Genomic DNA, 25,817 nt, shown 5'->3' with positions numbered 1-25,817 from the left:
ACAGCATCGCGGAGCCCGGGGTTTTCAGAGCATATCAACGTCCGATATCGTAATATAACCACTATGTCGGCGCCGCCTGGGATGCGTCAACCCATCCCGCCAAGGGTTGGCCCAAAGCCGCCTGTTGGGCGTCTGGCCAGTCTCAAACCCCCCAGTGCAAATGCTATTAAGCGCCCTCAGCCAGTTGCACGCCCCCAGCCCTCCAGGCCAACCACCACCCATCCCAAAACTACGACTTGCCCTAATCCTGGCTGTCCTGCCCCTCACATCATCGAGGACGATGGCCAGAAAGTGTGTTCTGGGTGCGGTACAGTCGTGAGTGAAGCCAATATTGTCTCAGAAGTCACTTTTGGCGAAACGGCTTCCGGTGCCGCTATTGTTCAAGGTGCCTTCGTCGGCGAAGACCAGACCCACGTCCGCAGCTTTGGCCCTGGATTCCAACGCGGTGGTACAATGGAAAGCAGAGAAATCACAGAGCAGAATGGTACGTACTTATTCTTTTCTTATCTTTGCCCAATATCTTGGCTGTACCAACTAATTTAGCATAGGCAATCGTTATATAAACCAGCTGGCTCGTGCTTTAACCATACCAGAGAGTGCCTCGAAGGCTGCTGGACAAGTTTTTAAGCTCGCTGTGGGGCTTAACTTCATCCAAGGCCGTCGGACGAAGACAGTGGCTGCTGTGTGTCTATACATTGCATGTAGGCGGCAGGATGGCAATACAGTTATGTTGATTGACTTTGCAGATGTCCTAATGGTGAAATTACTCTTAACCCACCAGGTGAATGAACAGTGACTGACGGTTTTTAGATCAATGTTTTCAAGTTAGGCCGTACCTATAAAGCGCTTCTCGACGAACTCCGTCTGGGCGGCAACGTCTTTTTAATGAATCCCATCGATCCAGAAAGTTTGATTTACAGATTCGCGAAGCAGCTCGAGTTCGGCTCATCTACAATGCAAGTTGCTAGTGAAGCTGTGCGTATAGTACAGCGTATGAACCGTGATTGGATGACCACTGGCCGGCGTCCTGCAGGTATCTGTGGAGCCGCCTTGATCCTGGCAGCTCGGATGAACAACTTCCGCCGCACCGTCCGCGAAGTCGTCTATGTTGTCAAAGTTACAGAAATCACAATAAGTCAGCGCCTGAATGAGTTCAGCTCTACGGAAAGCGGGGAGTTGACGGTCGACCAATTCCGCTCCGTGCAATTGGAGAACAGCCACGATCCACCTTCCTTTACTAGGGCAAGGGAGGGTAGGAAGCCCGCGCGAAATGTGAAAACGAAGGCAGCAGATACTGCTGCTGAGATCCAGGGGGGCGAAGAAACGGAGGCTAACCAGCCAAGGCGCATCGACGCCGACGGTTTTGCGATTCCAACTCTACCCATCGACCCGGCGTTAACACAAACAGGCAACGGCACCCAAACAGCGTCGACGACCACTACCGTTCTCGAAGCCGAGGAGCGTCCATCACTTGCAGTAAAAGCCAGACTCAAGGGAAGACAAAAGTTGCCCTCTCCATCCCCCGAGCAGGTCGCTTCGGAGGAGGCTCTCGAGGAAGAGATGGCGGAGTATTTGGCCAAGGGGTCTAACATGATCGAAAGTATTGAGGGTGGCTCGACGGTGCAGCCGAAGAAAGTCGTTTCTGATAACCCCGAAATCGACGAAGCAGAGTTTGAGTCAGATCCCGAAGTTTCCAACTGCCTGTTAACTGCCGCTGAAGTCGAGATTAAGGAGCGCATCTGGGTCCATGAGAATAAAGAGTATTTGCGCACACAACAGGCGAAAGCACTGAAGAGAGCTCTGGCGGAATCCGATGCACCTCGCGGCGATCGTAAGCCGCGGAAACGTCGTAAGGGAAGACTAGGAGACGTAAGGTATCTCGAAGGTGAGGGAGAAGAGGGGGATGGGAGAAGTACACGGGCCTCGACCCCAGCAGAAGCCACCCGTCGGATGTTGGAACGAAGGGGCTTTAGTAAGAAGATCAACTATCGTCTTCTCGAAACGTTATTTGGTGACGACGGGGGTTCAGAGGAGGGTGCTAAGGCGAAAGAGGATATTGGAGGTCACATTCGGAGCCGCAGCCAGAGTGTGGCTTCTCAACGCAGCGCTAGCATTGACCCTGAGGTGACTACGAAACGCACAAGGCTTCCTGAGAACACGCCTCTCTCGACAAACACTGCCGGCCCTCCTGCTCCTGCACCGACACCAAAACCTAGCTTTGTGAAAGAACCAACAGCGCGCCGAGTTCCAGCCTCGGCGGTCGAGCACAAACTTCCCACAGACGCCGCAAAAGAGGTCTTTGGATCAAAGCTAGCAGATCCGGATGATGAGGTTGATGATTATGATGAGGAAGGGGATGATGACGATGGTGTGGACGCCGCATTTTCCGGTCAGTTCGGTGATTACTATGAAGAAGGCAGCGATTACTACGATAGTGACTAGGATTGGCGTGTGACATCCCAGCGCGGCGCAAGTCAGCTTCAGGAATTTCCACGTTCAAGCTGATTTATCACTATCCCGTTCGCTTGGCCGCTAGGCTCATTTTGGCATATAATTCCCTGGATAGACGAAGCAAACCTAAATTGCTCCCCTCCTGGCTGCTCTTTTTATTCCATCTACGTACTTCGACCGCTACGAAGTCGCTCGAGCGGACATTTAGTCACTCATCTCCACCTTCCGAGTGAAGGGCGGTGCGGCTTTGGTACGGCAACATCTCTCTAGCCGACATGTCCCTGTGTTCAAAAAAATACGCCCTGAGATTGTAATAATCTTGCCTGATGACACCCCGAAGGCAAGGGGGGATTTCACGGTATCCTATTTAGGCTCTAGAGAGTCTTCGTTAACGATATCCTGCCCACGACAGTCCCCATGAAGGCGGTGGGCACTACCTATGGAACCGATGAAGTCCTCGGCACCCGTATCTTTTCTACCAGCTGCTGGGTTTTTAGAGCCAGTGGTATACGCTGAGGTTTGGTGGGTTTTCTCGCTCTCGGGCGGCTTCTGACTTTGTGCTGGGCTCCTCTCATGAGGAATGTTCAAGGATGGCGTTCCGCTTCACAGAATGCTGGAACAGGGCCATGAGACGAAGCAGGCCCCGGCAGCATTTGCCGAATCTACCTCCTTCTTTCATCTTTTGGGTTCTGGTGGTATTTCCGGATGATCCGCGGAGCCTGGTATGAAGGATGTCCTAATTTAACACACCATATTGCTCCTGTGCCGGCAAGAGTGATTAATATGGGAAACGCTTTCCACGGCGCGGTTGCTTTGTACGCCGCGAACCCACCTGCTCGGTCTCTTCTTGATAAGGCCTATGTTTTCATTTGACTCGGCAAGCTTGAGGGCTGCATGCACACGACACCCTCGTTCTCCTTTGCTTGAATCTACGGTTGACTGAAGACTTCTGGCTGTCTACCTTTCGATCTTGTGTACCCTATACCTCATCCCAGAAATATGGTGAAGCTCGAGATGTACGGCAGGGGGCTAAGCCTTCGCATGGCCATTCTGTTCACTTGCCTCACAGCGTTTGTTTTGTTCGGTGGGAATCCCAGGACAGCAGTTGAGGTGCTCCAGGCTAATCTGTCATTGTACCGCGCCTAGGTTACAATCAAGGGGCTTTTGCAGGCATTATTGGAAACGAAGACTTCCTCCGAGTTGTCGACTATCCCAGTTCCGCAGCCATGGGGGTAATAGTCGGCATATACAATATCGGTTGTCTGACAGGCGCCGCTGCAGCATTCATGACAAGTGACCGTCTCGGATTTCGAAAGTCGATGTGGATTGCAATGGTTTTCTTAACAGTGGGTATACGTTTCCAAAATTCAAGGAGGGATATGCTAATAATAAGCCCATGGGGGACAGATTGGGGCTATACCACAGGCGTGTGCTTATTCCAGGGCTCAGATGCTTATTTCACGCTATATTGGTGGTATTGGGACCGGAATTATGACTTCGGTTGTCCCAGTGTACCAGTCTGAGCTTTGTGAGGCGCGGAATCGAGGGATGTACGTGTGCAGTCAGCCTCTCGCAGTTGGAGTCGGCATCTCCTCGGCCTACTGGTTCGATTATGGAATGAGCTTCGCCCCAGGATCGATCACTTGGCGATTGCCTGTTGCTTTCCAGGTGGTATTTATCGTAATTGTGTCTGTTCTTGTTGTCGGGTGAGTTCAATCCCTCCGCCGTGACGGCGTCGTGACGGTCAGTTTGAAAGAGAGCTAACGTAAAGACTGGGGAAATTAAAGGCTACCAGAAAGCCCTAGATGGTTATGCAGAAAAGGTCAGAACAGAAAGGCTGTGCAAGTCCTCTGCGACTTTTATGACCGTCCGTCAAATGATCCAAAAGTTGTCAGGGATACCGATGGGATTCTCAGAGCGATTGAACTGGACAATCTCCGTGGCGAGTACAAGTGGTCCCAACTCTTCAAGGATGATGAGATTCAAACTGGCCGACGGGTCCTGCTCGCCTATGGTTTGCAATTTATCAATCAGATGGGGGGTGTCAATATCATTGTCGTAAGCAACCTTTTTCTCCACGAATTTGGGAGAGACTCGACTGACGCTGCTCCAGACCTATGTCACGACAGGTAAACTCCCTGCGATCGGCCAAAGTCGAGAACCTCACTAACCGCTCCCTAGTCCTGGAGGTGAATGTCGGGCTCGACCCTAAAACCAGCCTGCTGCTTGGAGGCGTCATCCAGGTGATGTTTGTGATCGGTGAGTCCTGACCGCGGCCCCTTATTCAACCTACCCGCCTCTTCCAGCCATGTGCTTCCTATCTTTCACAATGAACTAAAGGGTTCTCCTGCAATCAGGTTCATTCTATCCCACTCTCTACTCCGACCGACTTGGGAGGAAGAGGCCCATGATGTGGGGGTCTTTCGGCCTCTTCATCTGCATGATGATGATCTCCATTCTTCTCTCATACAACGGTTAGTATTGAACCCTAAGTTTGATTGGGAAAGGAAGCTAATCTATACGCCTCAAGGAACCACCCAAGAAAAAACCGCTGGTTGTGCCTCAGTCGCATTCTTCTTCTTATTCATGCTCATCTTTGGAGCCTCTACCAACTGCGTGCCATGGGTGTACGGCCCAGAGCTTCTGCCAATGCACGTCCGGACAAAAGGGTAAGCATGCGGCCCTGAATTCCTCCGGCATTCCGCACATACGCTCCTTATCCCTTGCTCCAGTTCTGCATAACCACTTACGACAGTAAAACTAACTCTATTCTCTCCTACTGCCTAAAGCAACGCGATCGGAATCTCAGCAAACTGGCTGTGGAACTTCTTCGTCGCCATGATTGGCCCGACCTTGATCAATGACCTTGAGTGGAAGGGGTATCTTATCTTCATGTGCTTGAATTTATCTTTCCTTCCAGTACGCCTCCCCTTATCCTTCTCCTCCATCCCAGACCCCAGAGTATGGAATCTCCGGTCCCCTTCTAGGAAGCATCCATCACCCATCCATCCATCCCCAGCCACAACGAACGACGTGAAGACAACATACTCATGCAAAAGCACTAAACTCCAGATTCTCTACTTCTACTACCCGGAAACGGCAAACCTCAGCCTCGAAGAAATCGACTCCCTCTTCATGGCCAAGCGCAATAGCCCCGCCGACACCCCCCCGGAGCAAATCTCCCCAACCGAGATCAAGGCCCCCGCCACACAGACCTGGGAGACGGATGCGGCATACCCCATCTAGACCCCGCAGCGCGGTGCAAAAGTTCTAACCTTCGCGGTAGAGAGGTGTGCAAGAATGAGGGCAGGAACATACCACCCATACCTTTGCTCGCGTGGGTCGGAGTGTAGTTACTTTATAAGTCTGTTTTAACAGGTGATGGGGTTCAGATTTTGGAATACCCGTCTTGGTCGATGGTGGTCTCGGCGTATGGGTTTATAGAGGACGGTAAGAGAAGGAGATGGATGGATTGGTGTTACAAGTAATCAGTCAAGATCATGAATAATATCAGATAGCATATCCAAGTTGGATCGAACTGATATGCAATGGAATGTTTGCACGAGTCTTGAAATCTTCATTATCAAGTCGAGTTGTGCTGAGATTTACATGTTAGACCGGCATCGCATGTAATTCAGAAGGTTCAAATAGACATTAGCAGTTCAGCCTTCAAACAAAAGGAGCTGTCTCTCTGTGAAGTGACCCTAGAGGACATGAATAAGGCAGGTGAAGGGTAATTTAAAAGTGTGTATGAGCCTACTTAGGGGAATATCAAAGTGTCATTCTTCTTTCATTGATGTTCTTTCTTTTTGCGCTTCTTTTGCTCCTGGTCGCTGTTCAGGGCGTACCAGGGACAAGAAAGACAGCCCAGAAAATGCGACAAACACTATTGAAAAAGCAAAAGCAAAGCCCAAATCCATCCATCTCAAGCCAGCCCTTGCACCAACCAAACGCCAAAATCTCAACTGAAAGAAACTCACTCAAAAGGAGGGAGAAGACCTCACGGTTCTTCCAAAAGTAAAAAGGAAGGGAAGAAAAAGTTGGGATCAAGACAACAAGAATAAAGTTGGAAAAAAAGAGAAGAATTTTTCACAAACATCTCTGTCGATATCTTTCGGGGGTGATCTTGAAAGCGACGAAGCTAGCAAAGTTGAGATCAGTAGACTAATAAGTGAGATCGAGATCGGTCGAGGAATTGGCGAACAATGAAACGCTTCTTTTCGTCCTCTTTCGGCGCGATACGTCGGTGTCGTTCATTTGTTTCGGAGACGTGAACAAAACAAATCGAGACGTTGATACTTTTCATATGTCAATGTCCATCCCCGTCCCTGGTCCCATGCTCTCTTCCATCCCAACACCGGCACTGCGGGGCTGACCGCTGAGTGTTTGCAAAAGAGGAAGTCCCGTTTCAGCACTACTTGTTGCAAGCACGTTCTGATTTTGTAAGGGTTCTAAGTTGGGCGATTTATCCGAGGCTCGTAGAATCTCAGCACCCTCAAATAGGACAGGGGACGACTGGAGATTTCGGAGGCACGATTCCCATGACGAGGCCACGAGTTGGCCCTGGCTAAGATCATCGTTGAATAGATAGAAGGCGGGCATTTGCGCAGGGCCCGCCAAGGGGATCATCGGTCGTGCAGACACTAGGTAGGCGCTTAGGGCGCGGTTTTTCATGAGGATTTCAGCATCCGCAAGGTGTCGCGAGAACTGCCGGTCGATGTACTTCTTCCAACCGCGAACGGCGGCCGCCACGTCTGTGTCATTGTCGGCTCGGACGAGTTGCCAACTGATCCCAAGGAGACGTGTGGCGTCGTCCACCAAGGGCTCTTCCGGCGAGAAAGGGTTCGAGCGGCCTGAGGGATTGAGAATACGGCGATTTTCCTCGCTGTCATTTTGTTCAAGTTGTTTTTGAATTCTCGAGGAGGAAATATCGTCGAGGCCAGGGGCCGAGGGATCCAAACGTTGCGATTTGCGGCTCGCTTGAGGAGACATGTGCGTGGTGGCAGCCGCCGCGGCGTTTTCCATCGCCTCCTCGTACCAAGTCCCTGTCTGGCTTTCCGCGGAAAGTGCCAACCCAGTGCGAGGGTTGAGAAGAGTCATGCCTTCGCCATAGATAGGCTCCTCCTTGGGAGCGGGAGCAGGAGTCGGAAATTTTGCAAGTCTTTCGCTCGGAGAATCCTCAGCGGCGACGTCATCACGCGATCTCTTGCGCGAAGGCTTGCTGCTGTTTGCGAGGCATGAAAAGTCCGGAGACTTATCGGGAATCGCCCCAGGTGAAACGGCATTGGGATGAAAACCATTCGCGAAGAGAGGCCGAGAACTAACTCCCGGGCCAGCATCTACCTTCGGCTGGTGAGAGAATTGAAAGAAGGCATGGTCCTGGGAAGGGGAAAGGATCATCGTTGGGCCTTCTCGTAGGGAGCTGAGAAGCATTGGACACATGATGAAGGTGGTTCGAGAGGTACGCGTGGTTAAATGCGGTCAGTTCGTTGCGATGCGACGGGGACGGACAGGATCCGATCTGCTAGGTCAAGTGAGCTGCAAAACAAAATCAAAACCACCTATATTTCACGGAATCCAAGTCAATGAGGGCGATGAGAGGAGGCCGGGAAGAACGGTGGGTGACAGGGAGCAGAGAAGAGGTGAAGAGATGGTAGCGTGAGGCTCAAGGAGGCCCAAGATATGGAGTTCAGAAGCTAGGCAATGATAGGAATGAAGGGGAGAGAGACACGGAGCCAGAGACGGTTGGCTGCGGAGGATGAAGAGAATGAAAGAAGGAGAAGGAGAAGAGGAGGAGGAAGAGGAGGCGCGTGAGGAGGGAGAGGCTGACTTGACGGATGCGGAAAGAGAGTCGTTCAGTGACGGAGGTTGCTCGGAGCTGCTTCACTCTTTGGATGCGCTGCAGATGCGGAGTGCGGTTTGGCGCAATCCCATTACCAGCCTTTACCGCGCCCAGCCCTCCAGATTTGCCGTTTCCCCTGCAACGCCCGCAGTTGCATACCATACCGTACCGTATCAGAAGATCGGCCCACAGGTCCCAGATCGCCCTGCAAGGAATCTTCAATGATTGGCTGCATCAATCGGTGCTGCAGCAATTTAGCCACCAGTCATTGGCTGGACTCGCAAGGCCGGTCCGCGCGTCGTCCCACTTTGGAGCCCCTTCTTGCGCCACCACCATTTCTGACTGGCTCATCCTCGGGAGACAGGTCGGAAAGTTTCCTCGGAATATGATTGGTTCTTGCCGGTGGATTCGATTTCTGCAAGTCAGCGAGCATCGTGCCTCAGGCAAGAAAAGAGCCATGGACGGACGGCACCCAGGCCTGCTGATGATCAAAAGACAGTTCTATTTCGCCGGTACATAAGCTGTAGTGACACAAAAGAATAGTAGAAGGTAGTATGGAGGACAGCACAGATGGTGAATGCAGTATCCGACGACTGACCCCCGTGCTAGTTGACCTGACAGGTGTTCATCGAGCCAAATCACAGATAACGCAAAGATATAAATTCCATCGGAATCGACCGCGTACCCAAGTGGAGTAAAATGGAGTAAAAAAAAGAAAAGAAACGTCCGCTCCGGAGCCAGGTGCTCAGTCGCATCGGACACAAGGTGGCGTCAAACATTCGCTAGGCGCAGGCTGCATTCCCTGCATGAGGCCGTACCTAGACGCGCTCCGGCTTCGAAGAAACCGCCTCGGCTGAAGGGTATTAAGTCTCGAAAATGGTAAGATGGCCACGAAAATTCTATGGAAGCCACGGTAGATGGAAGTAGAGAAGGGAGAAAGGATAATTTTGTCGTTCAACGTCTCAACCTCAACAAACATACACACCCAGGTCAAAGTGTTGCCATCGGGACCCGAAAACATGGAAAGGTCTCGACAACAGTCATAGCAACGACCGAACGGCCGGCGGCTTAAGCATTACCAGCGGTAGCTCCACCAATGATTTCCTTCACGTTAGCAACAGACTCTGGGGCATAGCTTGGCGCCATGGATCCGACAAGCAAGAAGAAACTGAGAAGAGCGGCACCGATGATCACGAATCGGCGTTGAGTGGGGCGAGTCGCGCCATATTCAGCCCAAGCACGGTTGGCCTGGCCGGTATATTCTCGGATCTTGTCTCCACCGAGTTTGTAGTACACAAGGCCGATCAAGGCAATTGAATAGCCGAAGAACTGAAGAGCGGTGACCGGGGTGTTCCAGATCATCATGGAGGCAACGACAAGGAGAATGTCCTTCAAGACACCACAGAGAGTCATAACCAAAGACGAAGTCTTTCCGATCTGTAGCCAATTGTAAGCCATGTCGCATGTAACCTTGGTGGAACGAAGCTCCTTACCAGGAAGACGACAGATACGTTCAACAAGAACGCAACCACGGCATTTGCCACGAGAGTCCACACTCCGACGTTGTAGATATGGTCCATAGTAAGGCGAGGAACCTCAAGGAACAGAGCAGTGACACCGTTCATTACAGCGCAGACGGGGGCAAAGTAGTAGAGGGAAACCAAAGGGTCCATCTTGTACTCAGCAGAGCTGAGGAGACGCTGGACCATGACCAATCGGGTAGCCTCGAAAATGATACCACCAATCTGGAAGATGAAACCAATGAAGACGAACTTGATCTCACCGAACGAAGCGATTATGACACCGAGAACAATAACACTAACGTTCGTAAGGACCTTGAGATTGACAGGCGCCATGCCCATACCCCAGGTGGCAAGCAAAACAGCCACGGGGGTGGTCGCCTAGATGAGCGGGTTAGTCAACACATCGGGACGTTTGGAGGTTCAGCAATCGTGCCTTCAGCATCTGAATAAACGCCACACTCAGGTACAGATATGTCACGTTACCGCAAATCAAGCTCAAGCTGAAGAAGAGACCGATAGGGACAATTGCGCGGAGATACACACGACCAGTCATCTTAACGGTCTTCCGGCCATCGAGAAGAGTTGTGGTGCGAGCGAGAATCTGGGTCATGAAGGTAGCAAACGCCAAGTGCCATGTCGTAAGGATAATAGGGAACCCTGAGGACGAACATCAGCACCAATGTTCTTTTACACTGACCTAGGGATTCGCGGGGGAATGGGCTCACGGAAATTAGCATAATCGAGAAGGTGCTTGTTAAACAAGATAACGCTGGAGCTGAGAGCAATCCAAGAACTGATATTTATCCAAGTCTTAGTACAATCGTCCCATGCTACTTGAACTTGGATTCGACTCACGTAACATAGACGGCTGGGTGGAACGTAGGCTTCGGAGGCTCCAACTTCTCGGCGGCAGGGTTGACGGTAGGCAGAGTGGGCTCGGGACGAGAGACCTCTCCAGAGGTTCTCACTTTTTCTTCAGAACTCATGTTGAACGTACGGGTTTGCTCGGAAAGGAAGCGTTGGAAGTCGAAAGGGCGCGGCCGTGAAAGGCTGCTCTGGCTGAACTGCGAGGAGGCCAGGGGGGTAGATGGCCTAAGAATAATGGGAGAGAAAAGGCGAAAGGCGTTGCAACAAAAGCAGAGCCGGAAAGGTAAAAAGGAGGGCTAACGAGCGTGAGTCTAGAGTTGGACGAAGATAAAGGAAGGAAGAGAAGAGAAGAGACTGTACGAGTAGTTGAGTCCGACAGGATGTGATGGAGAGAGGAAGAGATCAGGTTGAAGAGGGAAGCTTCTGCAGAGGCTTGGGGGCGGCGTCAGACTGCAATCTTGAATAATCTCCTTCCGTTGGGCCAGAGCGCGGCACGAGTGGGTTTTAGGTGGAAGGGTCGGTTCAAACGCTCAAGGCTGAGGAATGGAAAATGAGAAGAAAAATCGAAAAGCAAAGAGGGTCAAGATCCGCACAACCACAGAGGAGAAGAGATTCAGACCAGGTGGCCGCAGATGATGAATTGATATGCTCACAACAGGCTGGCCGCCGGCCGGGCAAAAAAGGACCAGACACGAAACAGCAGGCTTTTGAGGAATGCCGCTTGAAGGTTTGCGTACGACGATTCTCAGGCGCACTCCCCCCAGCACCCGGAACCAGAAACACTCCAGCTCTGGTTGCTCAACCCAGAGACGCTAGTTTCCGCCCACACCCTTTGGGACAAATTATTCTTAGAATTTTGAACCACTCAGGGCCCTGTCTGGGGGTCGTTTCGTGTTCTGGACTGGAAGTGGACTGGAGGTTCAAACGAACTTGAAGTTGATGATGTGGCTCGTGTATCAGCGTCCTGTCATGTTCCATACCAGCCTTACCGTCCACTTCACTCGGGTTCCAAATCAGATTTTGATCATGAAAGAAAAGATTCGCCCGTAACGTATTTTACATTACAAGACGACTCTGCCTCACGGACTCGAAGGCGCACGTTTGAGCCCCCATCGGAACCCTCACAAGTCAAAATTATTATTGTCGATTCTACTCTCGACGTCCGTTTCAGATCCTCTTGCAGGACATGGGTCAAGGCAGATGTTAACATTTTTATGATTGAACATGAGTTCTCGTGGCGATTCTGGCGCGTCAATCCAGGGCCCCCCACAAGATGGCCCGCAGAGAACCGCCCCTTTTCCACTTCCAGGCAGTTCACCAGGGCAGGTGTGTCGCGCGCCTCGAGCCTCGATTCGCCGCCAAAACTCTTTGACGAGAATCAAGTGCATCTCAGTCACATCTTTCCCGGACAGAGGAAACATCCCAGAAAGGTCTCAACCAAAACGTCAGCCCATCCACACAGGATTGATTATTGGGCTGTGTCAAGTAAACAGCAAGAAACGCGTGCAAGCGCTGATCTACATTAACACTTCGACACCGACTTCTTTGGCAGTGGAAGCATTACGCAAGCTGGCTGGAGTTTGGTGCTCAGTTACCCGCGCCCACCAGACACTTGTGGCAGGATGTCTCCGCTGCAGTCCCTGGCCCAGTGGAGACCACAGCAGCGATCTGGCAGCGAGGGCCATTCGCCATCACCACAACGCGATGGCGTTCTTTGTCACGCAAGGTTGAGCGACCTCGAAAAGAAAGAAGTTCAGAGGAGTGCTGTGCATAATTTGGACTTTGGTTGATGGGGCTTGACGGGAGCTAAGTCTCCGGAGTGCCGCGTAAAGTTCAACGGCCGAAAACTCATCCATCATTGACAGCCTTCTTCTTCAATCAAGTGAATGTGATCCGTGCCCGCAGCATCGCGTTCATTGTCTCGGAGAGATCCTCAGTTTCCCCAGAGACGACTTCCTGATGACACGAGGAAGTGTTTCTCCCAGAATTTTCATCGCAATGGATGTCACCATGCACTCAGGCGACAATCAATATCATTTTCAGTTTTGGGAATGGAGATCTTCCCTATCTTTCCCTTCTCAGAAACGACAATCAGTGGACCCTCCCTCAGAATTTTTGTTGCCGCGTCGCATCCGAACTTTGCAATTCCAAGGTCCAATCCTGCCCTGGAAAGATGATCTTTGGTGGGCATTGATCAACCACTCCCTTGGCGCTGAGACGAAGGGAACGTCCTCCGTCCTCCATCCTCCGTTGTACAGACGGAATCCTCCGTTCCTCCTGAAAGGACAAGTGTAGCACAAATTTCCAGATGTGATAGGCCCTCCAAGCAACACCCTCGAAGAACAGATTCGACGTGCCACAAGCTTCTGTTTCGCCGCCCGTCCGCCCGTCGTTGCATCGGCAATGCAATCACGACTTGAGATGACGACCGATACTAGGCTTGGACATGGCATATGAAAATATTCCCATGGCAGTCATTGGAGGAACCTGTAGAAACAGAGGACAGACCGCAAGAGCCCAGGATGTCCCTGTGTGGCGAGCTCTGGAAAAATGTGTGTTTAAGACCGGATGCGGTTCCCTTTCACTGAAAACAGACCGGTTTGATATGCAGAGGAAGAAAGCGGCAACAATCTTAGGGTTCGCCAGGCATTGAACTGACGACAAGTCTGAGCGCATGTCCATATCCATCTGGGTTCAGCCCCGAGGGTTCATCAAGGGGTCCGATGATAAGCATCTCCCACAAAGAAGAGCCAATTAAACCCAGTCTTGGGAGGATTACCCAAAGACTGCCCTCGAATGCGATTTCTCTCCTCATCTTTTGAGATATCCAACGAGATGACAGGAGAGGCGCAGATGGCGCCAGAAGGCCAGAAAACAGGAGGATGGTTGGCCACCAAGAAACGGTTTTAATGACCAGAGGAAAGAGCCCTTTGGCAGACCCATCTGGCGACTCCAGAATCTCCAGCCTTTGGTTTGATTCGGCGTGCCCCTTTTTTAGCTCTGTCCTTTCCAGGGCTCAATCGCAACCATCTTTGCAGTCTGAATGGAGTCTTTCTTCAAATTAACATGATCCATTAATATTATTTTCTGATTATCGGAAGAGCTGGCGAGGGATTCAATCTGAGGATCGAAATTTGAAACAAATCCTCCCTACAGGAGTCCAGCCCACCTTCGTCACGTTTTGCGTTGTTGGCTCCGACCGCCCGCCCGCACTTTGTGATGATTATTATTATTATTGCCTCCACCTGTACCTTTCCGCCCACCTTCCTCACCGTCTTCTCGCTCCTCCCAATTTACCCCTCTGCTTCTTTAAATACTGCAGCGATTCTGCAGCTTCGCTCTTTTCTATGCTTAGCATCGCCCGCAAGACCTTGAACCGTGTGCCCAGCTTCCAGGATATCCTACAAGGCAGGATGACCCACCCCGATATGTAAGGAGCTTCCTCCCCAATGCGCTCTTGGGTCTCAAGGCCAAAGCTAACGGCATTGCTTCGGACAGCTCAGTTGACGTCCTCGTCATCGGCGCTGGCCCAACTGGCTTGGGTGCTGCGAAGCGTCTGAACCAGATCGTACGGGCCGTTACCCTAACTGCGCAAGGCTACCGACCTCTGACTTGATTGATATTCAGAATGGCCCTTCGTGGCTAATTGTTGACTCTAATGAGACCCCCGGTGGTCTCGCTTCCACCGACGTAACACCCGAAGGCTTCGTATGTGCGGTTCTTTGATTCAGATACGGGATTACTTGCGCTTGAAGACTGCCTAAGTTAACACAATCGCAGCTTTATGATGTCGGCGGTCACGTTATCTTCTCCCACTACAAATACTTTGACGACTGCATCAACGAGGCTCTCCCCAAGGACGACGACTGGTACGAACACCAGCGTATCTCTTATGTCCGTTGCAAGGGTCAATGGGTGCCTTATCCCTTCCAGAACAACATCTCCATGCTGTCCAAGGAGGACCAGGTCAAGTGTATCGATGGTATGATCGATTCCGCTCTTGAGGCTCGTGTGGCGAACACAAAGCCCAAGGACTTCGACGAGTGGATTGTGCGCATGATGGGAACCGGTATTGCCGATATTTTCATGAGACCATACAACTACAAAGTCTGGGCTGTGCCCACAACCAAGGTTAGTGGGCGCTACGCGATTGCAAATCTTAGGGCTCGACGAAGTACTGATATTCGGATGCACTTCAGATGCAATGCGCTTGGCTCGGTGAGCGCGTCGCCGCTCCCAACCTCAAGGCTGTGACCACCAACGTTATTTTGAACAAGACCGCCGGTAACTGGGGTCCCAACGCCACATTCCGTTTCCCCGCGCGTGACGGTACTGGTGGTATCTGGATTGCCGTTGCCAACACCCTTCCTAAGGAGAAGACTCGCTTCGGCGACAAGGGAAAAGTCACCAAGGTCAATGCCAAGAACAAGACAGTCACTCTGGGCGACGGTACCACTGTTGGCTACCAGAAGCTTGTGTCTACCATGGCCGTTGACTACCTCGCAGAGCAAATCGGCGACCGGGAATTGACTGGCCTTACGAAGCAGCTCTTCTACTCTTCCACTCACGTCATTGGTGTTGGTATCCGTGGCACTCGCCCTGAGAGAATTGGTGACAAGTGCTGGGTAAGCCTGCTATCTCTGTTTATGGGTTCCTTTGGTTCTGACGTTTGCAGCTCTATTTCCCTGAGGACAACTGCCCCTTCTACCGTGCTACCATCTTCTCCAATTACTCTCCTTACAACCAGCCTGATGCTTCTAAGAAGCTCCCTACCCTGCAGCTCGCTGACGGCACCAAGCCCAAGAACACTGAGGCCCAGGAAGGCCCTTACTGGTCCATCATGTTGGAGGTTTCTGAGTCTTCGATGAAGCCCGTTAACGTCGAAACTCTCCTTGCCGAGTCCATCCAGGGCCTGGTCAACACCGAGATGCTCAAGCCCACCGATGAGATTGTCTCAACCTACCACCGCCGCTTCGATCACGGCTACCCCACCCCAACTCTGGAGCGTGAGGGTGCCCTTACGCAGATCCTCCCCAAACTGCAGGCTCTGGATATCTGGTCCCGTGGCCGCTTTGGCAGCTGGCGCTACGAGGTTGGCAACCAGGATCACTCGTTTATGCTAGGTGTCGAGGCCGTGGACAACATCGTAAACGGCTCCGTCGAGCTCACGCTCAACTACCCTGACTTTGTCAACGGCAGACAAAACACCGAAAGGCGTCTTGTTGACGGTGCCCAGGCTTTCGCCAAGAATAAGGCGCTGTAAAGAACACCGGACTGTCTTCTTCCGGGCGCATCATTAATGGCTTTCTATAGAACTATGTCGACTTTAATATTGAAATGATGATCACTACAAGCAGGGCCGGGAGATTGGAGCTGGGGTTAAAAAGATTTAGATAAGGCTCAGGGTCAACGGCTTGGGGCCCATATTCTCTGCTTCGCACCTCTTTCCCTTCTTTTCGGCTTTTCTTCACTTGCCTTACTTTGCCTTATTTCCGAAGTGGTCTTTGGAGATGTTTCGCATTTGCCTACCTCTACCTTTTACACCCACTTTAGAATCTCGTCCAAATCTATACACATATGGCTCTGATTGATACTTTTATCTCTGGCTTTCCAGCGTCTGCTTGGTACAGCGAAACTACTAGTAATACTCCTACGAGCACAAAAACTAATAGGGGCTAATACAAGTGTCTCAAAGCCGTATCGCGGATACCCCTTGACTGCCCTCCAGGTTTGTCGCACGGCATTGCTAACCTTAAGTCCTGTGTGTGGTGTCATCGCGTGGGACTTGTTTGCCTCCTATCCTTTCGCCACAGGGTCCTACCAAAATAAGCAGCGCTGAATCTAGGTATCATACTGCAAACGCTCTAAGGTTTATTCGGGTTTGCCAAACCAGTCATAATGAAATCAAATCCTTCAGGTTGGTAAAGTTGACCGCTTGTGGTATATGGACGACTGCTGGGATATATTTCTCCAGGTTTACCTCGCTGTCCTCCCGGTTACTGTGGCACCCCAATAATATTTGTAGCGGACGGTACGACTACGTCGGGTAATCATGTGGCATCTTAAAGAGTTAGGTCCGTTAACAGGTATCGTGTGTTTGCAAGGGGTTACTTGAGCACTTGATACAACACGAAGGTTTCAAACTGAGCGTTGGTCAAGCAAGTGCAGGCTGTCCATAACGGGTCAAGAACTTTGCCAAAGTAACATATTAAGATCGTTCCGTTACCCAACCTTTCGCTTATACTGTGTCTCAGGACTGCAAGAACTCACAAGGTGAAACGAAGGTTTTGTACAAGACATACACACTCGGTGCTGGGGTCTGCCTCAGATGAAAAACCCGCCCCGATTCACGGTTGGGAAAGGAAAGGAAAACAGGTGTAATTCACGGATACATGACAGCCTCCAATCACAATGTCGAATTCCGGAATTCTTATGGCGCACGGTCGAGCTCTGCAATCAACTGGTGGACGTATTCTTGGAAGACGGCAGCGTCCACCAGCCCCGGATGGACAAGTTGTCCGAGCTGTTTGCAGACGGTCAGTAGGGTTATCACGGGGATGACGGAATGGCATACCGCTCCCTCCGGGGCTCGCGCTGCCCTACCCCTTCTCGCCGGTGGATTGATATGCCCTTGCACGCCTCTGCGGATATGGCTGGTAGGGTCATATGCCGGGGGATTAGGTTCGGGGAACATCGCTGAAATGAATGGGTCTTGCCATGGCAGCTGAGGAGGGGGCTGCGGGCCGACGCTGCCTGGAGCAATGTTTTCTTGTTGTAGTGGATGACGCTCCTACGGTAAGGGAACCGTTGGTGAGCTACTCTTCTACTATCTCGCTAAGCTTACTTGCGGATACTTACAAGTAGGTTATCAGCTGCTCCCTTGGTGGCTTCCATGGGCGTTGCCAGATCTGGGTCGGTTTGGGTGCCCCTTGAGAAGGTGTTTCGAAGAGCCAAATGATCAACGCTTTTCATGCTCTCATCACGAGTACCTTCAACAAGCTTGGTATCATTGGTTTGGCTGCATGCCAGACCCCCGAGAGCGATGCTTTCTCTATTGCTCGGAGAGTCTGAGCGTCCCCGGACTGAGTGCGGTGCATCTGCCTGGGGAAACGAGGGCTGCTGTGCACCATCGCTTGAGTTGCGCGATATCTCGACCAGAGCATTAATCTCGCTGGTTCCTAGTTCATCGGGTACCCAGTCAAGAGAGACTGATATCTCATCATGGGTGCGGTCCATTCTCGTTGGTAGCGGGGGCTTCAAAGGGAAGAGGAGTATCTCTGGCAAAGAGCTCGAAGGAATCTGGAGGGATTTAATCCGTGGGGAAACTTCCACACCGAGACTTATACAGGAGGGGTAGCGTGGTGTTGTAGACGACGAAGAGGTCTTGTGGATAATTCCTGAAAGAGAATACCATGTCAGTCCCTTGAAATGAAACAGGAGAGGAGCTGTCAGGCTCTTGCAGATTTACCTAAATATGATCGTGTTGCCTTGCAGTAAAAGAGCCTGAGAGAAGAAGCTGTTGCAAACAGGGAAAGGCCCTCTGGAGCAGCGTCTAGTTCGACATGGCTCAGTCGAGAGAAGGCTGCAATGGGGCAAGCGAGTGAACGTGGGATGGGAATATTGTGTTGCGATGTGAATAACTGCCACAGCAGCCTCCAATCTGTGCCTGAAGGGATTCCTAATTGGGCAACCCGAGGTGGTGAATTAGCGCTCTTTATAGAGAGCGTCTCATGCCAGAGCAGATGAGCCTGTGTTCTTTCAAACCAGACAGCAGAGCAGGGCTCGCTGTCCGTTTCTCTTTCTTCTGCTCTGTTCTCTCGTGGGCTGCCATCTGTCAGCGTCTGCGATCTGGATTCGTCACAGTCCGACTCAACAGGGGTATCGGGCAGAGACAGAGTGTCTGAGTTGAGGAAAAGACCATCATCATCATCTCCCTCGTAACTTCCACTGGACCCTGTGTCTTTTCGGTGCCATTTTGCAAGTTGGGTGTTTTGGGCGAAGATGCTGTCGAGGTGATAGCAGATGTCGTCATCGGTAAGCGCGATGCGGGTGGGTGGGAATCGGAGCATCTTGGGGGTGCGCACTGGGCTTTTATGACTACGTCCATGGTGGTATTGTGGACCTGATTATATCGGGTTGAAGCCAAGGTGGTGGTTGGGTAGCTCATTCAGCAGGTGCGATCGTGATTACCCAAAAAGGAAGTTGTATGGGACGGCAGGGTGGTGGATATTCATGCTTGCGCTGGCAGCCAGAACTCACTCTTGGAGAGCTCATTCTCTGTAAATCCTCAACTTTCTCAAAAGTCGAGATGCATCTGCATGAAAGACAAAGAGAATAATAAGGTGATGACACTTCAGTGGAGTGCCCAGTGAAGGCGTGACGAATGCCTCTGCCTAACTAAGAATAACAACATGATAATCCACCCAGGCCGACCCAGGGCTGCGCATGGATTATTCTTAGCATCAGATTAGGCTGGGGACTTCTGTTGGGATGATGTTACCGAGATCACAAACCGCCCTCTCGTCCTCTTTAGGCTGGAGAGGCTGTTGTTGGAAGAATGGCTTGCTCCCGTTGATCTCGCCGCCTCGACGGCTCCGCGACTCTCTCCATCTCGCTCTCTCCTCTTCCTCCCTCTCTTCCTCTCTTTTTCCCTCCGCCTCCTCTCTCCCCATCGCCTTCAGCATCCTCTTTCGCTCGCTTTTAATCCTTTTTGTTTTCTCTCCGGTATTTCCACTGCTTTTTGTCGCATCCGGCTCGTCCCACAACTTCCTCCACGCGCACCCTCCGCTGGATCATGTATTGCTCGCTCTGTCTCCGACCGCCGCCATAGTCCGTCGGCCCTTCCCCTTCCTAAATCGTCCGCTTAATCGATTTTGAAGGCTGTTTAATTCAATTCATCTCCTCCATCGCTCGTATCCTCGCTGTCGGCCTGTTGTTTCGAGTCCTCGTCCTGCCCAAGCCTCTGACCACGCAATATAGCTCTTCCGTTCCACGCCTATTCGCCTTCCTTCCCACATCTCCTTTCGTACATATACCCCTGGCCTGGTTGACTGGAGATCCATCTTTTGAGGGGTTGGATTACACGCGCCTGCTATGGAGGGAGATATTAGTCTCTCCCAGTCTCTGGGTGGCCTACGCATAGCAAACCCAGATAATGCATCGCTACATTCATCCGAGGACGCCTCGACCCCCGTCACTGGTGCTGTTCCTCCAGCGTCAGCAGCATCGGGTGCTCCAAAAGGTGACTCAACAGTAATTGACCAACCCAGAAGTGCAACATCACCGTTTCCCCCGGCCGAAAATCGAATCTCATACCAGTCATACAACCCTGATCTCCAACAGCAACCGGTTTCGAACTATAGCAGCCCCTTTCCCTCCCAGCCACCACAGCACCCAACTTCTTCGAATTCCCGCCCTGTATCGGCTTTGTTCGCGAATGGAACACCCGCCTCGAGTGTCCGGGAGGGTTCCTATCGGATTCGGACCGACTCCGCCGCCTCGTCAGCTTCCGAAAGTCTAGCACGCGCCGAATCACGCGGAGGTTCCGCAGCTTACCAGGCTGGGGTACCCATTCGCGATAGCAGTCATAGCGACCGCTCTTATCACACAGCACACATATCTACTACGAACGGGGCAGCGGTGATGCGCCAACCATCTCGCACGCGCGCTGGGGGCGCTTCACAACTTTCGGGGTCACCATACGGAACGGAAAATGGCCCAATGTCGAGCAGCGAAGATTGGCAAGATCGCGGTGCTGCCGTCACGGTAAGGCAGGAAATCGATGCCAATGGGAAGCCGGTCGCGCGGTACATTAAAAAGGGGGTACGGGATTTCTCCTTCGGTCATACCCTCGGCGAGGGTTCCTACAGCACCGTCGTGCTGGGGACAGACCGACAGACCCTCAAAGAATATGCGATAAAGATCCTAGATAAGCGACATATTATCAAGGAGAAAAAGGTTAAGTATGTAAATATCGAAAAGGATACTCTGAATCGCCTCACCGATCATCCGGGAGTCGTCCGGCTTTACTATACGTTCCAAGACGAACGCTCGCTATACTTCGTCTTGGATCTCTGCAAAGGAGGCGAATTACTCGGTGTCTTGAAGCGGATGACCTCATTCGACGAGGAGTGTACCAGGTTTTACGGCGCTCAGATTTTAGATGCGATTGATTACATGCATAAGCGTGGTGTCATCCATCGAGATTTGAAGCCGGAAAACGTTCTACTTGACAGTCAGATGCACATTAAGATCACTGACTTCGGGACGGCTAAGATTCTCCAGAGCCAGCAACCTATTCAAAGTTCGACCGGGATACTACAGCTAGACTCGGATATGCCCGAGGAGGAACGTGCCAGCTCCTTTGTTGGAACGGCTGAGTATGTTAGTCCCGAACTGCTCACGGACAAGAATGCTTGCAAAGCAAGTGACCTTTGGGCCTTTGGTTGCATAATTTACCAGCTGCTGGCGGGGCGGCCACCCTTCAAAGCAGGAAATGAGTACCAGACTTTCCAAAAGATTGTGGCTTTGGAGTACGAATTTCCCATTGGATTTCCCACCGTTGCGCGTGATCTCGTTGAACGTCTCCTTGTCCTGGATCCGGCCCGTCGCCTACCCATTGAACACATCAAGAATCATGAGTTTTTCCAAGGTGTCACATGGGGTATAGATCTATGGAAACAAAAAGCGCCGCGCCTAAAAGCTTATACGCCACCACCCCGCGAACCTATAAAACTGAACGGCGGTTCCGACGGAGACAGTTTTCCGCCGAGCATTAGCACAGCAACCTCAAACGCGACCTCCCGCGTGGTGCCTAGGCTGGTCACCGAATTGCCGGCTCCCAGCCAGCTCGACATTGAGTGGTCCCCCGTCTTGACAAAAACTAATGAAAGGATTCTCAAACTGGGGAATCTCGTGGTCTTGTCATCTCCAGCTTCCCACAGTCCCGTCTCTAAGCATGGAGAGTACGAAGCTCCCAAGAAATTCTCTCGTTTTTTCGGGGGAAGCACAACCAAGAAGCGGCAACGGTTGGTCATGGTTACCTCATCTGGGCGAATCATCATGGCTGCCTCTGGGGGAGATGAGAAGAAGGCAAAATTGGAGTTGTCACTCCTTGCCCCGGGCACGCATTATCGCACCTCTACAGACGCCAAGGGGGTGTCATGCTGGATAGTAGATACGGTAGGCACTTCCTGCACTTGGTCGTCTCGTTTATGTTTCTCGTTTATGTTCATTGGCTAACCGGCTTATGTATAGCGCGAGAAACGCTATATATTTGAAGACCCTAAGCCTTCATCAAGCAATATCGGGACTACTGCTATATCTGCGCAGGAATGGTTGGATACTCTGGACCGAGCGCGAGAGATGGCTCAAGCCCAACAAAGTAGTGGCCCATATTCCGGAGATGAGGTCTTCCGTGGCCTGTCTTCGGGATTGTCGAGTCACACCAACACTCTAGACCAAGGCTCAGAGACGCCCCACGAACCCGTGTCTTCAGGCCGCGCTACCCTTGTCAAGCATCAAGGGAATGATTCCGATTCCGTCAAAGGGAAAAAGCGGTTTAGTCGACGCCATTCCAAGAATGGCCTAGCCGCCGTTTTCTAGAGCCATTGTTTCCCATTTCTTTCCTCGACTAGAAACCCATTATCTCTGCACTTAGCCTCATGTCTTTTTGTCCTGCTTCTCGAAACACCATGGCTACTGCGCCGGGCCGCAGTATTTCGATGCCTTGTTTTCTCTGCGATATACATGGATTCCTCTGTTCCACTCTTTTGAGTTGATCAGGTTCTATCCTACGTCGGATTATAGGCCTCGTGGACCGCCGTATCTGCCTCTGTCTTGCGTATCCTTCACCCATCCGCAAAATATCCCTTTGGATTTTCCGCCATTGATCTGTCAATATTGGCTCGCTTGCTTCCGGTGAGTTCAGGCGGCTGCCTTCTACCGTTTCCTTTGTTCAGTTGTTAAGCCGCATCTGTAAGAATCCCCTTTTTGTCACGCAAATTAGTTCTCAGCGGTAGTCTTGCATTTTCTCTTCGTGAGCGGTTGTCTGTTCTGCCTTTTGTCTTCTTCCTTTTCCAATATCCCCACAATTCATTCATTGTTCTTTTCTAATAACTCAGCCTCGTGCGCGAGTTGATTTTGGTTGATATTGCTGCATCTAGACGGAAAGGAGTATACCCGCATATATCCTCATCTGACTTTTTTTCTTGTCTCGCTCAAGACTTTTCTCGCCCATTCCAGATATATACTATGCCGTACTATACCTTGTGTGATTTTCCTCTCGTCGACGCCGAGGCTGTCCCTGTTTATGGATGCATAACAAATCAAAGTTTGACCCCCTAACCTTCTACAAGGTTGTGGCAGTGAATTACGAATGTGATATTCGGAGTATACGGATTTGTCCAACAGTATATATTCAATAATGTTGATCATATCGACAGGGTATCATTCCCGACATGAAAAAACGATACGCACACACAGTGGCGGGCATAGGTATAGTTGGCATTCAAATAAAAAGCCAATCGATCCGGGAATCAACCAATTCTTGGATCCAGTCAAAATCATCATCATCATCGCAAGAGCCGTCAATAGTACTGAGAGGGCTTGTCGTTGAGGGGGTAGCGGTAGCAGTAGTCGGAGTGGTAGCGATGGAAGGTGATGCGGTGGAGGTGGAGGAGAATACCGTGCTATCTCGGTCTCGACCTAAAATTGTAGCACGAAGCTTAGACCTTCTTTCGCGTCTGATATCGCGCTTCCGCCACATCATGGTCAGGACCCAAGCGGCGTTGCGCACATTGACACTGGTGATATGGAAATATAATGTGCGAAGGATCTGGAGCATAAAGGGGCGCTGGGCTGGGTCTCTGCATTCCGCACCAGCGATGAATGAAGGCCAGATGAGGCATTTGAAATGTGGATCCGTGACGGGGATAAGAGAGAAGTGGTGGATGAGAAGAGTAGCGACTTCGGCGTGATCTGACGGAAGGCCAAAGTGGGTAGAAATGGTTGTTGCCCCGGGTCGAGGTCGAGAAAGAACTCTAGTAGCGTAGAGATAGACAGCGGCCTTGTAGATGGTGGCAAGGGCGATCCGCATGGAGAGATCTGGGAGAAAGAGATAGCTTTGGAGAGACTCTGCCCAGGCAACGGGGTCGAACGCTTGAATATGCTTTGGGAGACTCTCGGGACACCGAAGCGGGTTCGATCCGAGTGGAAGATATTCGGAGGGAAAGGCGGTGCTTGGCTGAGAGCTGGGGTCATCGCTAAGGTCAAGGTCAAAAAACGCGTGAATAAAGAAAATGGCTTCTAAGAGATAAGCCGGGCAGCCGACCCAGGAGGTTTTCTCTAGCCGCCTTAGAACTGGTGCACCCATCGCTGAAGTATAAAAGGGTTTAGAAAGAGAACCGGGTCGAGCAAGAGTAGCGCCCATGAGCTGAATTCTGCGTAAGTGTTAGGGAAAGGTGGCCATATGGGGCAAAGAATAAGTCTTTGTAAACTTACACAAGGCATCCATCGGTGGCAAAGTCGTCAAGCCAGTCAATCGTACTTTGTCTCTGGCCCGTCTTGTCGTGTTCGCGACTCCGTAGCAGTCTCTTCGCCCCTTCAAGGTGGTACTTCCATGCTCCATGCCCCGATTCGATAGCGTCCATAAGAGCAAGGACCATGATTGCAGCGAGTGTCCTGTTATCATTCCGAAGAAAGGGATTGTTAATGTCCTGCGATAGCTGGTGTAACGCACGTTGTTTAATTCCGAGGAAGTGCTCATAGACCTGGCTAAACGAACGCCGCGGTAAGGAGCCAAGCTCAGTCGGTCCAGCCGTTTCTGGCAGGGAAGACATGCTGCTGCTCGATACCGTCTCTGCGGGCCACGGTGTGGGAGAAAACTCTCCGTTTGCCAGGATAACGTAATGCAAAGCGCCCATAGCCGCGAGAGAGTGAGCAATGACAGGCGAGTCCCCAACCAAGGAGATGAGGTCTCGGAAAGGGTTTTTTACAATGGAATATAGCGACAGGTACTCCGCAAGGTTTTGATTGACTATAGACCGGGGGTGAATGCGGGTCAGACACGAGAGCTTCAACGGTCAGGAGCGGTCAACAACCTACAGTGGTCGATGTAGAACCTGGATAGCCGATTGCAGTCCATGAACAACGGGTCAACGAGCGCCCTCGGAGCCGGGACACGATTGACGGTCGGAATAGCATGTTGAGGAGCAGTCTGTGTCGTCTCCTGGTCGTTGGACTCTGGTTGATCGGGGAAAGGTTGTTGGCGATTGAGCAAAGCTGACGTGGTGCTCGGCAAGCTGACAGCTGCGGTGGAGGGGTGATTGGGTCCTTCAAGTCCTTTATAAGTATTATCTCCATCCTTCTTAACATCACCAAAACTGCGACCCATCATCTTGCCCCGACTAGCCACCCCACCCTTGACCCAAACGAGTGGCTTCTGATACCCCAGACATTCCTTCCCCGCATCCCGACACTTCCGACACGTAGGGAGTCCATTGTCGCAAAGAATGCGGCGGCGACGGCAGGTGTAGCAACCTTTGCTCATGACGTTGTACCTGTGCAGCAGAAATGAAAGGAGACTTCTGGATCAGAGTATCCGAGCATGGCACCACCACCTGCCATTCTTGAGGGGAGCGTGTTGGGGAGGGGGCGGGTGTGGAAGAATTGGCCGGTTAGGATTCAAATCAGTAGCACGGGCTCCGAATTGGATGGGCAGGCAGAACGGAAGCCATAAGAAAAAGCAACGATGCGAGGACTGGCAGGTCAGTGCAGTTAGAACGTCGGTATGATTGAGGGAGCGGACGAGGAGAACTGAGGTCCACGGAGAGTCACGTGAAACGCCACTGATAAGGAAAGGACGTGAGATCACGTGCCACCAATGGTTCCTGCAGTGGACGTTTGTTTCGTATTCCTGGTAATCTCGTGACTACAGCCCGTCTCACCACAACAAAGCGGCTTCCTATCAAACAATCCTTTGTCTCCTGAATCCGCCACCATGGATCTCTCGTAGTGGGAACTCGGACCTGTCCTTTGTAAGTTCGACCCTCGACCCTCCCTTTGTTGCATTCGCTTCCACTTCGCGGCGCTTTATTTACTAGCGATTAACTTCCTGTAGGTCTCGTCTGTCGCTC

At 51.6% G+C, this 25,817-nt stretch overlaps 10 protein-coding genes across 10 annotated transcripts; 6 read left to right on the top strand and 4 right to left on the bottom strand.

Annotated features, from left to right (window-relative positions):
• Positions 1-63: 63 nt before the first annotated feature.
• Positions 64-5,697, top strand: BJX67DRAFT_374418 (transcription factor TFIIIB subunit BRF1; the record flags this gene model as incomplete). Its single annotated transcript, XM_071031548.1, has 12 exons — positions 64-484; positions 549-757; positions 811-1,849; positions 1,898-2,086; positions 3,598-3,797; positions 3,859-4,157; positions 4,239-4,513; positions 4,633-4,710; positions 4,809-4,925; positions 4,982-5,120; positions 5,241-5,370; positions 5,524-5,697. 12 exons carry the CDS (start codon positions 64-66, stop codon positions 5,695-5,697), a joined length of 3,270 nt encoding a protein of 1,089 aa, XP_070882635.1.
• A 773-nt stretch (positions 5,698-6,470) lies between these two features.
• On the bottom strand, positions 6,471-8,090 carry BJX67DRAFT_240469 (uncharacterized protein). Its single transcript, XM_071026086.1, has one exon. The coding sequence runs from the start codon at positions 7,891-7,893 to the stop codon at positions 6,754-6,756; it is 1,140 nt and encodes a 379-aa protein (XP_070882634.1). The 5' UTR covers positions 7,894-8,090; the 3' UTR covers positions 6,471-6,753.
• Positions 8,091-9,087, top strand: BJX67DRAFT_240189 (uncharacterized protein). Its single transcript, XM_071026079.1, has one exon. It carries the CDS (start codon positions 8,289-8,291, stop codon positions 8,811-8,813), a length of 525 nt encoding a protein of 174 aa, XP_070882633.1. The 5' UTR covers positions 8,091-8,288; the 3' UTR covers positions 8,814-9,087.
• Positions 9,088-9,361: 274 nt separating this feature from the next.
• Positions 9,362-10,802, bottom strand: glfB (UDP-galactofuranose transporter; the record flags this gene model as incomplete). The annotated part of the gene is made up of 5 exons (XM_071031547.1): positions 9,362-9,730; positions 9,787-10,194; positions 10,250-10,473; positions 10,542-10,609; positions 10,672-10,802. 5 exons carry the CDS (start codon positions 10,800-10,802, stop codon positions 9,362-9,364), a joined length of 1,200 nt encoding a protein of 399 aa, XP_070882632.1.
• A 1,031-nt stretch (positions 10,803-11,833) lies between these two features.
• BJX67DRAFT_240200 (uncharacterized protein) lies at positions 11,834-12,588 on the top strand. Its single transcript, XM_071026080.1, has one exon. It carries the CDS (start codon positions 11,908-11,910, stop codon positions 12,412-12,414), a length of 507 nt encoding a protein of 168 aa, XP_070882631.1. The 5' UTR covers positions 11,834-11,907; the 3' UTR covers positions 12,415-12,588.
• Positions 12,589-13,945: 1,357 nt separating this feature from the next.
• Positions 13,946-16,511, top strand: BJX67DRAFT_240217 (protoporphyrinogen/coproporphyrinogen oxidase). The gene is made up of 6 exons (XM_071026081.1): positions 13,946-14,113; positions 14,182-14,251; positions 14,311-14,391; positions 14,464-14,814; positions 14,883-15,308; positions 15,359-16,511. The coding sequence occupies exons 1-6, from the start codon at positions 14,031-14,033 to the stop codon at positions 15,944-15,946; spliced, it is 1,599 nt and encodes a 532-aa protein (XP_070882630.1). The 5' UTR covers positions 13,946-14,030; the 3' UTR covers positions 15,947-16,511.
• Positions 16,512-16,785: 274 nt separating this feature from the next.
• On the bottom strand, positions 16,786-18,962 carry BJX67DRAFT_240267 (uncharacterized protein). Its single transcript, XM_071026083.1, has 4 exons — positions 18,152-18,962; positions 17,542-18,080; positions 17,258-17,473; positions 16,786-17,206 (listed from the first exon to the last, which is right to left on the bottom strand). The coding sequence occupies exons 1-4, from the start codon at positions 18,750-18,752 to the stop codon at positions 17,114-17,116; spliced, it is 1,449 nt and encodes a 482-aa protein (XP_070882629.1). The 5' UTR covers positions 18,753-18,962; the 3' UTR covers positions 16,786-17,113.
• On the top strand, positions 18,963-19,668 carry BJX67DRAFT_240266 (uncharacterized protein). Its single transcript, XM_071026082.1, has one exon. It carries the CDS (start codon positions 19,174-19,176, stop codon positions 19,558-19,560), a length of 387 nt encoding a protein of 128 aa, XP_070882628.1. The 5' UTR covers positions 18,963-19,173; the 3' UTR covers positions 19,561-19,668.
• Positions 19,669-19,776: 108 nt separating this feature from the next.
• BJX67DRAFT_390391 (PDPK1 family serine/threonine-protein kinase) lies at positions 19,777-22,866 on the top strand (the record flags this gene model as incomplete). The annotated part of the gene is made up of 2 exons (XM_071034632.1): positions 19,777-21,864; positions 21,940-22,866. 2 exons carry the CDS (start codon positions 19,777-19,779, stop codon positions 22,285-22,287), a joined length of 2,436 nt encoding a protein of 811 aa, XP_070882627.1. The 3' UTR covers positions 22,288-22,866.
• Positions 22,558-25,653, bottom strand: BJX67DRAFT_240298 (Zn(II)2Cys6 transcription factor). Its single transcript, XM_071026084.1, has 3 exons — positions 24,787-25,653; positions 24,184-24,718; positions 22,558-24,122 (listed from the first exon to the last, which is right to left on the bottom strand). The coding sequence occupies exons 1-3, from the start codon at positions 25,229-25,231 to the stop codon at positions 23,192-23,194; spliced, it is 1,911 nt and encodes a 636-aa protein (XP_070882626.1). The 5' UTR covers positions 25,232-25,653; the 3' UTR covers positions 22,558-23,191.
• Positions 25,654-25,817: the final 164 nt, after the last annotated feature.

The sequence above is a fragment of the Aspergillus lucknowensis genome (assembly GCF_044049455.1).
Source record: "Aspergillus lucknowensis strain CBS 449.75 chromosome Unknown BJX67scaffold_49, whole genome shotgun sequence".
Taxonomy (NCBI): Eukaryota; Fungi; Ascomycota; class Eurotiomycetes; order Eurotiales; family Aspergillaceae; genus Aspergillus; species Aspergillus lucknowensis.
The sequence above is the reverse complement of the archived record's forward strand: the minus strand, read 5'-3'. Positions and strand labels throughout refer to the sequence as shown.

Excerpts from the sequence above, each read along its gene's own strand:
- BJX67DRAFT_240469 (XM_071026086.1), bottom strand. The coding sequence starts at position 7,893 with ATGTGTCCAATGCTTCTCAGCTCCCTACGAGAAGGCCCAACGATGATC.
- BJX67DRAFT_240298 (XM_071026084.1), bottom strand. The coding sequence starts at position 25,231 with ATGAGCAAAGGTTGCTACACCTGCCGTCGCCGCCGCATTCTTTGCGAC. Across the intron at positions 24,719-24,786 it reads CAGGTTCTACATCGACCACT|TCAATCAAAACCTTGCGGAG; the intron begins GTAGGTTGTTGA and ends CCCGGTCTATAG. Across the intron at positions 24,123-24,183 it reads GCCACCGATGGATGCCTTGT|AATTCAGCTCATGGGCGCTA; the intron begins GTAAGTTTACAA and ends ACACTTACGCAG.
- BJX67DRAFT_240266 (XM_071026082.1), top strand. The coding sequence starts at position 19,174 with ATGATGTTACCGAGATCACAAACCGCCCTCTCGTCCTCTTTAGGCTGG.
- BJX67DRAFT_240189 (XM_071026079.1), top strand. The coding sequence starts at position 8,289 with ATGCGGAAAGAGAGTCGTTCAGTGACGGAGGTTGCTCGGAGCTGCTTC.
- BJX67DRAFT_240200 (XM_071026080.1), top strand. The coding sequence starts at position 11,908 with ATGAGTTCTCGTGGCGATTCTGGCGCGTCAATCCAGGGCCCCCCACAA.
- BJX67DRAFT_240267 (XM_071026083.1), bottom strand. The coding sequence starts at position 18,752 with ATGCTCCGATTCCCACCCACCCGCATCGCGCTTACCGATGACGACATC. Across the intron at positions 17,474-17,541 it reads GAGCAGCTGATAACCTACTT|GAGCGTCATCCACTACAACA; the intron begins GTAAGTATCCGC and ends CCCTTACCGTAG. Across the intron at positions 17,207-17,257 it reads CGCGAGCCCCGGAGGGAGCG|CTCGGACAACTTGTCCATCC; the intron begins GTATGCCATTCC and ends GTCTGCAAACAG.
- BJX67DRAFT_240217 (XM_071026081.1), top strand. The coding sequence starts at position 14,031 with ATGCTTAGCATCGCCCGCAAGACCTTGAACCGTGTGCCCAGCTTCCAG. Across the intron at positions 14,392-14,463 it reads ACGTAACACCCGAAGGCTTC|CTTTATGATGTCGGCGGTCA; the intron begins GTATGTGCGGTT and ends ACACAATCGCAG. Across the intron at positions 15,309-15,358 it reads GAATTGGTGACAAGTGCTGG|CTCTATTTCCCTGAGGACAA; the intron begins GTAAGCCTGCTA and ends TGACGTTTGCAG.